The sequence below is a fragment of the Nicotiana tomentosiformis genome, chromosome 6 (assembly GCF_000390325.3).
Source record: "Nicotiana tomentosiformis chromosome 6, ASM39032v3, whole genome shotgun sequence".
Taxonomy (NCBI): Eukaryota; Viridiplantae; Streptophyta; class Magnoliopsida; order Solanales; family Solanaceae; genus Nicotiana; species Nicotiana tomentosiformis.
In genome coordinates this window covers 3,138,967-3,150,143 of record NC_090817.1, presented here as the reverse complement: position 1 = coordinate 3,150,143, position 11,177 = coordinate 3,138,967, and the positions used below count along the sequence as shown (strand labels likewise).

The 11,177-nt window shown below is 33.1% G+C and overlaps 1 protein-coding gene across 1 annotated transcript; it reads right to left on the bottom strand.

Moving 5' to 3' along the window:
- Positions 1 to 7,044: 7,044 nt before the first annotated feature.
- LOC104105200 (heptahelical transmembrane protein 1-like) lies at positions 7,045 to 10,896 on the bottom strand. The gene is made up of 4 exons (XM_009613453.4): positions 10,504 to 10,896; positions 10,312 to 10,404; positions 8,846 to 8,903; positions 7,045 to 7,953 (listed from the first exon to the last, which is right to left on the bottom strand). The coding sequence occupies exons 1-4, from the start codon at positions 10,734 to 10,736 to the stop codon at positions 7,297 to 7,299; spliced, it is 1,041 nt and encodes a 346-aa protein (XP_009611748.2). The 5' UTR covers positions 10,737 to 10,896; the 3' UTR covers positions 7,045 to 7,296.
- Positions 10,897 to 11,177: the final 281 nt, after the last annotated feature.

Here is an 11,177-nt window from a genome sequence, read left to right as displayed (position 1 = left end):
AATAATTAGCTATGATACTTGTTGAACGAGGGAAAGCTCCATGAATTGTTGATCTGATAAGTGGTTATGAGTTCCTGTATGTTTCTTTCATTATCGGCAGTGTACGAAAGTTTTGGAACGAGGTTATGTGGAATATAGGATTTAATACTAGTACTTGGTTGGTTTTGAGTAGTTATTGTGATCAAGAATGGTGATGCGAGTATGTGAGTTGTGTGTCATGTTATGTGATTACGTCTTGGGTTATGGTTAACACTTAATACAGCTTGTTCAGACTTATACAATATGTAGATGTGAGATTCGGGTCTTGAAAAGAAATTTTTGGATGTTGGAAATTGGATTCCAAGGTTTATGGGCTAAGGCTAAATTAGTAATTTTTAGTTATGTGGTGTCGTAAGGCCTATATGGAATAGAGTGACGTGGGATCACCCCCAGGTATGTGCGTGATAAGGTGAAATAGTGATTTAAAGGTTTAGGAACAACTCTTGGCACGTTTGAGGACAAACGTATGTTTAAGTGGGGGAGAATGTAACGACCTGACTTATCGTTTTGAGAATTAGCATTCCATTCGGTAGCTTAAGGTCTCGAGCAACTTTGAAATTTATATTATGACTTGGAGGGTGGTCAAGTTTGGTTTTCGGATGATTCTGAATTTAATTGAAAGAACAAAACTTATTTTTGGAAGCTTAAATGAAAAGAGTTGTCCGGAGTTTGACTTTTGTGCAAATGACTCCAGAATAAAATTTTGATGATTCCAATATCTTCGTATTGTGATTTTGCACTTAGGAACGTGTCTGGAAAATTTTTTGGAAGTCCGTAGTTAAATTAGACTTGAAATGGCTAAAATAGAAATTCAACTTTTAAAGTTTGACCGGGGAGTTGACTATTTGATATCGGGGTCGAAATCTAGTTCTGAGAATTTTTATAGGTCCTTTATGTCATTTATAACTTGTGTGTAAAATTTGAAGTCATTTCAAATTGATTTGATACGTTTCGGCACGAGATATGGAATTTGGAAATTTGAAAGCTTATAAGTTCGATTCGAGGTACAATTTATAATTTTGACATTATTTGATGTAATTTGAGACCTCGAGTAAGTCTGTGTTAAATTGTGGGACTTATTGATATATTTGGACGAGGTCCTGAATGGCTCGGATGAGTTTCGGACGGGGTTCGGATAGAAATTGGACTTGGTGCATTGCTGAAGCCCTGCGTGGCCTAAGCAGGCTGCGTGGACTATTCCAGAAAGGGGAGGAAACGGGGCTCAGTTGCGTGGCCAGGGTACGTGGCCCACGCAGACCCCATGTGCTTTAAAATAGGGAAGTTCGGGGAGAGAGAAAGAGATGGGATTTTTGGTTAAGTCTTGGGTTCTACAGAAAAGCTGGAGCATCCCCCAAACCAAATACACATCAAAGGTAAGTTTCATGATATTTTTATGGTAGATTAACATTTATTGATGCTAGTATTACATCTACATTAATTGAAATCTATAGGAATTGGTCCAAAATCTCAAGAACACCCCAAAAGTTACCTTTCAAGATTTGGTCTTCAAGAGGTAATCTTTCACTCTTAAACCTATATGCATGGATTATTAGTGAATATATGAGCAAGAAATAAGTATTAGCACGTATTGGATGGTGCTTGGAAGCCATAAATGTTTAACTAGATTTTTGGGTGTTGTAGAGATTTTTGTAATGAGTTATTTAGTAAAATTGGGTGGATGTGAGTTCATCACTATGCTACATTGCATTAGACATACATACTTTATATGTAGGCATAGAGAAGCATTTTCCTCATGTCATCTAATAATGAAATTTCTTATCTGTCGTTAAAGTTTTTGAGAAAAATCACAGATTTTAGACTTAATCATATTTCCGGTGATTTTGGAAAAAGATTTGAGTTTTATTGTTATACTTGAAAAAAATATTTATTTTCCTGAATTGTATATGAGTTGAGCATACTATTATTGAGTTATTACTTGTGCTGCTTTAAAATGTATTGTTATGAGATGTTAGTGGTTATTGGTGTGGACTCTACCTTGGTACAAGCTCGTCGCTACTTTCAACCTAAGGTTAGGTTTGTTACTTATTGAGTACATGGGGTCGGTTGTACTCATACTACACTTCTGCACCTTGCGTGCAGTTTTCTGATGCTGATGTTGTTGTGTATGGCGGGAGCTAGCATTGATGATGTACCTGCAATCCAGTCACAGCTGCCTCTTGTTCATGGTAGCTTTAGAATATTTAATATGTTCATGTATATTCCAGCTTTGTAAATTTTTATCTTAGAAGCTCATGATTTGTATTACCAGAGCTTGGGGAGTGTATTAGCTTCAGTTAAATATTAATTGAATTGGATTGTTGTTATTTGGCTTACCTACCGGGTGCGGTTAGGTGTCATCACGGCTAGTTGGATTTTGGGTCGTGACAGTCGCCTATAGAAAGAGCGACCTACTTTAGTGCCTTTTTTTGGGTTGAGATTTTAAACATTTGATTAATTAAATAAATTGGAATTCCTGAAGTAGTATAAATTTATTAAAAAATAATTTTAGTGAAATAATATAAAATTCCCAAAAGGTTCCAAATAAGTTCATATGAATCGAGATGTAGAAGGTTGTAAAAAGATAATGACTAAATTGCATATTACTGGACAAATTGCGTTCACCTCGACTATTTTATCGATGTTTAAACAAAATGGGAGGAAAATCACATAATTTTTGTAAAAGGGAAAAGAGGGAGTAACAACACAAATTTCATTAAAATCTCGCACAGTTTACTTTGAATTCATATTATATGTCTTTTTCGGTGTTTTCATAATTTTTAAACGAAAAATTACTATGACAAAATGAATACGATCCAAAATATTTAAATCATTGACGTAATTATTTCTCTATTTGCCACAGTTTTGACTTAGTGAAAGAAAGCGTGGCGTACCACAGTGAAAGGGATTTTTAAGTTTATATGGTGAAATGTTTGGGCCAAATTTAAAAATTTTAGCAAGTTAGTACGCACTTTTAGTAAGCAATTTTTTTATAACAGTTGGTCGCTTATAGAAAGAGCGACCTACTTGTCGCCTATGCAAAGCGCGACCTACTTTAGTGCCTTTTTTAGAGGTGTTTTAACATTTGAATAGTTAAATAAATTGAAATTCTTGAAGTAGTATAATATTTTCAGTGAAATAATATCGAAATCCCAAAAGTTCCAAATATAAAAATTTAAGGTATATGAATTGAGATATAGAAGGATGTGAAAAAATAATTACTAAATTGTATATTACTGGATAAATTGCGTTCACCGACTATTTTAGGGAGGCTTTATAAGCACAATGGAGAGAAAATCACATAGTTTTTTTTTTAATAAAATGGAAAAGTGTAAGGCCCGAAACAATTTCAAAGTACTTAAGCGCTATTAAGAAAGTAGATGTGTGCTAATTATATTATTTTATATGCAGACGAGGGCTATTGATATGATGGATATCAATTAGATATGATAATAAGTGTACGAGGCATATTATAAGTGATGTGGGGTCTAAGGAGAGGCCTAAGTCTAAGTCAAGTTGGAAAATTACATAATAGACTAAAGTTCCAAATGAGTACGCACAAGACCAAACTTTGGACGAGTATATATATATATATATATATATATATATATATATATATATATATATATATATATATATATATATATATATATATAAGGAGTTATGTAATTAACAACCTATCAAATGAAAGATATCTGAGTCTAGTTTCTAACGCTTTAAACCGTTTGTCATTTGGACACTCCTACAAGAAGTTATGACCAAATTACCAAAAGCTGACAGAATTTAACACTACCGTGTCGCCCCATGCGGCGCGCCTGTGGGGATTTTCAGAATACTTCAAAATTTCATTTCTAAGCACATTTTTCTCAGTCGCACCCCATGCAGCGCGGCAGTACAATTTATGGGTTTTAAGACCCGACCCCCCCCCCCCTCCCCTCCCCAATTTCATTTAACTCGTCTGGGTTTATTTTTTTGGGATTTCTGGTGTTTTATAGAGATGGGAGAGCGATTCCATACCCTAGTTTTCAATTTCGGATTTGTATTAAAAGTAGGTCATGAGAAGTATGATTCTTGGGTGTGAGAATATTATGTATATATGTATGGATTTATTACGAAAATATGAGTATGAATCGAGTATTGGAACTCATGGTATGGTTATTGGAAGTCATAAATTCTCAATTTAAATGAATACCCATTTGTAGAGATTAAAAATTGATTATTTGATGGAATTTTGTTGGTCGGGTGTAAATGGTTGGTCACACATGTGATGTTGGGATATAAGTTATTAAAGAATGATGGTGGGATGAATTGTTGGTAAATGGTGTTAGTTGGAAGAACTAATTATATAATTAAGAGATGTAGAAATGTATGCCTACTAGGTATTTGATAAATTATCTAAATGGCTTAAACTATGGAATTGGTTATTAATGTTGGTCCATTGGATGTTGATATTGTAGATTGAAGTTGCTTGGTATAGTAGATCGATGTAGTATCATTAAGGGGCGAATTTTAGTTTCGTATCGTTGGCATTGAATTGAGGAGACAAGAAGGCATTCAGAGGTAGATACACGCGGAATGGAATTTTCGGAATATTGATTAGCTTGCTCGACGTTGGATTCGTCTTGTTTGAGGTAAGTAACCCTTCTAAACTTAGAGCTGAGGGTATAAACCCCGAAAATACGTGTTATATAAATTTTTTTTTAGGTAACGGGCGTGTGGACATGCACCGTAGAAATTGTGACATAATTGGTTCTGTGAAATTATGTAGTCAAATAATCTTAGAAATTATCCATGTACTTTTATGTGTTAAAGAAATTGAGCTGAGAATCATGCTAAAAATCATGCTGAGGCTATATACCAGTATTATTGAGACCCACAGAGGTCATATTGCTGTTGAATTAATTATTTAAATTGAAATTTCATATTCAGTCATATTCCTTCATTTCATATTATATCTAAGTCTCCGTTATTATTTATTGATACACCATATCATCATTTAGGGCTAGTTTCATGACAGTGTGAGCCCGAGAGACTGGAGAGATTAATGATTGAATGAGGCCGAGGGCCTGATTGTGAAGATAATTATGGGATTGGGTTGTACGACGCAGCAGGCCATATTGGCTTTACACATGTTATTATTATGGGATCGGGCTGCATGCCGCAGCATGCCAGATTGACTTATTATAGCGGTTGGGCTGAATGAGCTCCTCCGGAGTCTGCACCCCCATAGTGAGTGCAGTTGATATATATCTGGGATGGATCTTTCCTGGGTATGGATCTTGCCCCATATATATATTGAGGGATGGATCTTCCCTGGACATGGATCTTGTCCGAATCATTTATATTTGGGGATGGATCTTCCCCTAGGCTGGATTAGCCTTATACAATATTGAGTGACTGAATGTCAGTTATTATGTATATATATTTGGGATGGATCTTCCCTGGGTTGGATTGCCTTATACAGTACTGAGTGACTGAATGTCAGTTATTATATATATATATTTGGGATGGATCTTCCGTGGGCTGGATTGGTCATATACACTGAGTGACTGTGTGTGAGTTATTATTTATATTTGGGATGGATCTGCCCGGTACAGTGCTGAGTGACTGAGTGTGCTGAATATTGAGCGTGATGAGTGAAAATGCGAGAGAGTGAGATTGAGTCCTCTGAGAGTGTGAGTACTTGAGTTCATCACTGTGCTGCGTTGCATTAGACATGCCATCTGATAGTGAAATTTAGTACCTGTTGTTAAAGTTTTTGATAAAAAAATCACATATTTCAAACTTAATCATACTTTGGGTATTTTCGGAAAAAGACTAGAGTGTTACTATTCTACTTGAAAAGAAAATGTTTATTCTTTCGGAATTGTATATGAGCTGAGCATTTTATTGGTAATTTATTACGGGTGTTACTTTAATTATATTGTTATGCGATGTTATTGGAAATTGGTGTGGACTCTGACCTTGGTACAAGCTCGTCACTACTTTCAACCTAAGGTTAGATTTGTTACTTATTGAGTACATGGGGTCGGTTATACTCATACTACACTTCTGTACCTTGCGTGCAAATTTCGGATGTTGATGTTGTTGTACATGGCGGGAGCTAGCATTGAAGATGTGTCTCTTGTTCTTGGTAGCTTTAGAATTATTAATTTGTTTATGTATATGTCAAACAGATGATGTATTTAATTTCATACCAACTTTGTAAATTCTAATCTTAGAAGCTCATGATTTGTAGTACTAGTCATTGGGAAGTGTGTAAAAGTTAAGTTATTTCATTATTTATTTTCTCAGAAAATCTCATTGAATCGGATTGTTATTATTTGGCTTACCTAGCAGGTGAGGTTAGGTGTCATCACGGCTAGTCGAATTTTGGGTCATGACAAAAGGAGGGAGTAACAACATCAATTTCACTAAAACCTCGCAGAGTTTACTTTGAATTCATATTATGTCTTTTTTGTTTTTTTCATAATTTTTAAAAGAAAAATTACAATGACTAATGAATGTGATCCCAAAAAATTTAAATCATTGCCGTAATTATTTTTCTATCTTGTACCCTTTTAATTAATTATGAAAAGAAATTAAAATTTCTTGAGTAGAAAACTAACCATAAGCCAACTTAGACATGTTTCTTGGATCAAGTAACTCTATAGTTTTGCAACTGAAAAATGAGAAAGCATCTTCATTGAACTCGAGAAATACATATATAATTCAAAATGTTATCAAAGACCAGCAGCACATCATACAATGGTTTTTATCTCTGAATTAACTGATCTTGTTATATGTATATATTACGATTTCTTTTCTGCATTAGTATACATAATTCGAGCCGAAAACATTACAGTTCAATTGAATACCATAGTACTCACCCTAAATCCGCCTCTGACTATACATAGTTCTTCGTACATACCAGCATATTTGTCCAATATATATCAGGCATAATACATTGTATTCAAAATGCAACATTTCTCTATCTTTTGTCACATCCCAATCAAGTCCGGTAGTCCAAAAAAATCCTCACAACACATCATAAAATAGTTTTTATCTCTGAATTAATTGATCTTATTATATGTATATATATTTTTGATGTTTTTTTGCATATGTATACATAGTTTGAGCCGAAAACAATGAGTTTAGTTGAATACTATAGTACTCGCCCTATATTCGCCTCTGACTATACAATACATAGTTCTTACATACCAAAATATTGGCCCTATATGTATCAGACATAACATATTGTATCCAAAATGCGTCATTTCTCTATCTTTTGTCACATCCCAATCGAGTCCGGTAGTCCAAGAAAATCCTCGCAGCACCATAGTGAGCCAATGCACCAAAAATAACAAATGTATGAAATATTTGATGACTATGACCAACTATATCAAAAAATCCAGGCTTCCATTTCTCCGGTATTCGGCTAACATAAAATATAGCCCCTGTTATATAACACAATGCCATTGCAGATTCATATGCAAGTGTGACATTCCTCATAGGATCAGTCCAATTCAACACAAGTGCATGGATTGCAGGTACCAGACCAAAACAACCCATGGACATGAAAAGCCCGGCCCGAAATGACCGATATTTTCCGGTCGAAAACACGGGGAAGAGCAAGGTTATGATAGTGCAAATTCCCAAGATTGTGATTCCAATGAGGTAAACAATTTGCCAATGTGGTGAACATTGAAAGATGTAATACATTGGTGGGAAGAAAGAAGTGATGATCATTACTGATATTCCAACATAGTCCATTTGGACTAAGAAAAGGTTCAGTTTTTGTGAGTGACATGAGAAGAGATGACAAATACTGCTTGAAAGAAGACAGAACATTGCACCGGCTAAGAACACATAGAATGGCCAAGTTGCTTCATTTGTTACCCTATTTGATAATGTGATGTCCATTGGTAAGTGTCGGTCCTGCGTTAGTGTAAAGAAGTTTTACGCTATCAGTTCAATGACATAGTTATTAGAAGGGTTTAAGTTGTATACATTGTCGCCCACATTGTTAAGATGCTTTACGTAAGCTACCAATACAATTTATCTGGTTATAGCACGTCCAGTGGTGGATCTACATTGTCAATTGTGGGTGCTCAAGCATTCATTATCTTTGACCAGATTTAGTAAATTTGCATAGGCAATTATAAAAATATTTAGACAAATATTGAATGAGCACCCACAACTTAACTCCTTTTTTATCTTCTTTCAGAATTTTATTAGCAAGCACCCATGACTTTAAAATCCTGGATCTGCTACTGAGCACGTCATTACTCTATTTTCCATATTATCATATCCAACTTAATACGAAGAGTTACCTTATATTGTGGTAAATTTAGTCTGAAAGTATAATTAAAAACTATACATTATCATTTCACGGAACTTAAATCCTTCTTAAAAATGAATTTAACTTATATATACTGGTGGTGCAAAGAATTTTTACACATTAGTGTAATTTTACTTGTTATAACATGCAGTCAATTTTATTTTTCAAGTAACTAATTTCACTTATTATGAAAATTATCTATACTTATCATTTATGTGATCTGATAGTGTAAAATGAATTTAACTTATATATATTGGTGGCGCAAAGAATTCTTACACATTAGTGTAATTTTACTTGTTATAGCAGGTTGTCAATTTTATTTTTCAAGTAACTAATTTTACTTATTATGGAAATTATCTATACTTATCATTTATGCAATCTGATAGTGTAAAAGCTCTTTTACATTGTCAGTTTATAAAAGATTAAACTCCTTAAAAGTTCATGAAAATGTACTGCTAACAATATTTTAAGAACCAGCAGGTAACTCACCTGGGAAAAAGCCTTTGAACTGTGAGAGATGTTTGCATTTCCACTCGTCGGAAAATTTCTGCAAGATTGAAGGAAAACTCAATTTTTTTCATCTTAAACTATGATAATTACTAATATTCAGAATTAATTCAAGTATTTTTAATGGATTAGCAAAAAGTGATATTAAAGTTTAGTTTTATGTGTTGAAATGGAATAGTTGATTATTAGTCCCCGTATTATTAGTCATTTTGGCGAACTAAATTTGTTTCAAAATAGTTGACTTTTAGAAAAACAAGACGTTATTTATTAATTTTTCTGAATTTACCTTTATTGTTTCAACTAGTGAAATATTAATTAAATGAGAAGATTAAAGAGCAATAAAAGATAATTTAAACAAATACTCATGATATTAAGCATATTAAATATCTTTCTTAAGATACGTATAAAAACTTTAAAAGACATATAATAAGAACGGAGAAACGTATCATCTAAATATATGTTACCAAGAAAATATCAGCTGAAAAAGATGTGCAGACATTTAAAGAAAGTGGTTGGGAGTTTGATCGCCAGCAATATCGTACAAGCATATTGAAAAATGTCTTTTTAACCTACATTTCACCCATCAAAATATTGGACCACCTATGGATATTTTAGGCCTTTGTTCTATAAAAAATTGTTTACGTACTAAAGTTCACCACATCAAAAGGATATAATATTAGCCTTGTGCGGAGCCAAAATTTTAAATTTATGAGTTCGGAATCCTAAATTTTTTAAGTTATTGGGTTCTATGTTAACAATTTATAAATATTCAACAATTTTTTTAAAGCAAAAACAAGATTTGAACCAAAGCTACTGGATTCGATTGACCCGTTCCTGATATATCTTTTTAGTTTCTCATATAGGGTTTAATATCCGCGATACGTCTCGACTAATTTGAATTAGCTAAGGACAGAAAGCTTCGATCCATTTCACCATAATCATTTATGGTAGGTGGCTCTATCATTCCTAACGCACTAATATCTTGTTTTCTTTTTAATATTATCATTTAGGTGACACTTTTATCATATCATAAGTCCTAATCTATTAATTTCTCTCTTTTTTAACATTATCTTTTTATTTTTCTGGTGCTGCATTTGCGGTTACAAGAATAGTCAAACCTATAATCTTTTTTGTTGAAGTTAAACGCTATCTAATTACTTGAGATAATGAGGAAAGGGATATATAGACACTTAATTAAAGAAAAGGTAACTTATGGAAAATAGTGAAAAATAAAAAAAGAAAACAAATTAGTCTTAAAATATGCAATTTGACGAGTGAGGTTTGCTGGTAAATGAATTTTTAAAAAAAGAACAGTTTTTCTGAAACTAGTAGTATTTTCAATAAAAGAAAAAAAATGTTGCTTTCTTTCACTTGGAAAAAATTATAGAAGGGTAAAGTTCAACAAAAAAAAAAAAGAAGAAGAAGAAGAAGCAGAATTAGGAACATACCGAATAAACATAGTCATAAAATCAGCAAGTTGAGATACATGCTCCGCATTAGCTATGGTTAATACCATAAATAGAATAAATCCAATCAAATGCCTGTAAAAAAATATATTCAAAACTCCAGATAAATAAATTGCAATTTAAGCTATTTGAAAATCTAAATTAAGAAAAAAAAACATGAAATGAAATACTTACGTCCAGACATTAAGAGTTTCATTATGCCAACGAAAAATACTGAAAAAGGCTTCTTTGAGAGGCCAATTAGCTCTGTAATAATTCAATATATACTCATTATCCTTCATATATTCTGGTAATTCATCATAAGAAATTAAAGGGTATTTTTCCCTTTTTCTTATTCCATTTTTCTCCATCTTTTTGCTGTAGCAGTTTCTGTTTGAATCAAGATTCTGATCTTTTTCTTGACTCATTATCTCTGAATCAATATGATATTAATCATAGAGAGAAAAGAAAGAAGAAGAAGAAGAGAGTTTCTATTTTTTCTTTAAGAGTTTGTGCTATAATTATTTTCTTGGATTTTGATGAGTGTGTGTGTGTGTGTGTGTGTGTGTGTGAAGGTGTTTTTAGGTTGTTTTGTCCGAGTATTAAGTGGGGTTTTATTTTAGTGTAAGTTGGGAAGAAAAGAGCATTTATAGAGAAAACACTTTTTTTTGGTTGAGACTTTCTTACAGTTATAGCCAATACAGATTGTAGGTTGGTCATCAACAACTTCTCTTCTCGTGATGCCTTAGATGACCCCTTTTAATTTCTTTCTCACTCGTATAAGAACTCGCGCAATGCGTGGATAATTTGACAGAATATTAATCTTATAAAATTATGATATAATATATCATATTAATTTAATAAATATT

What these genes read in the sequence shown, in the direction of transcription:
- LOC104105200 (XM_009613453.4), bottom strand. Translation starts at nt 10,736, where the DNA reads ATGAGTCAAGAAAAAGATCAGAATCTTGATTCAAACAGAAACTGCTAC. An exon ending in TTTATGACTATGTTTATTCG is followed by an intron (nt 8,904 to 10,311) that starts GTATGTTCCTAA and finishes TCAATCTTGCAG; the next exon opens with AAATTTTCCGACGAGTGGAA. An exon ending in GTTCAAAGGCTTTTTCCCAG is followed by an intron (nt 7,954 to 8,845) that starts GTGAGTTACCTG and finishes ACACTAACGCAG; the next exon opens with GACCGACACTTACCAATGGA.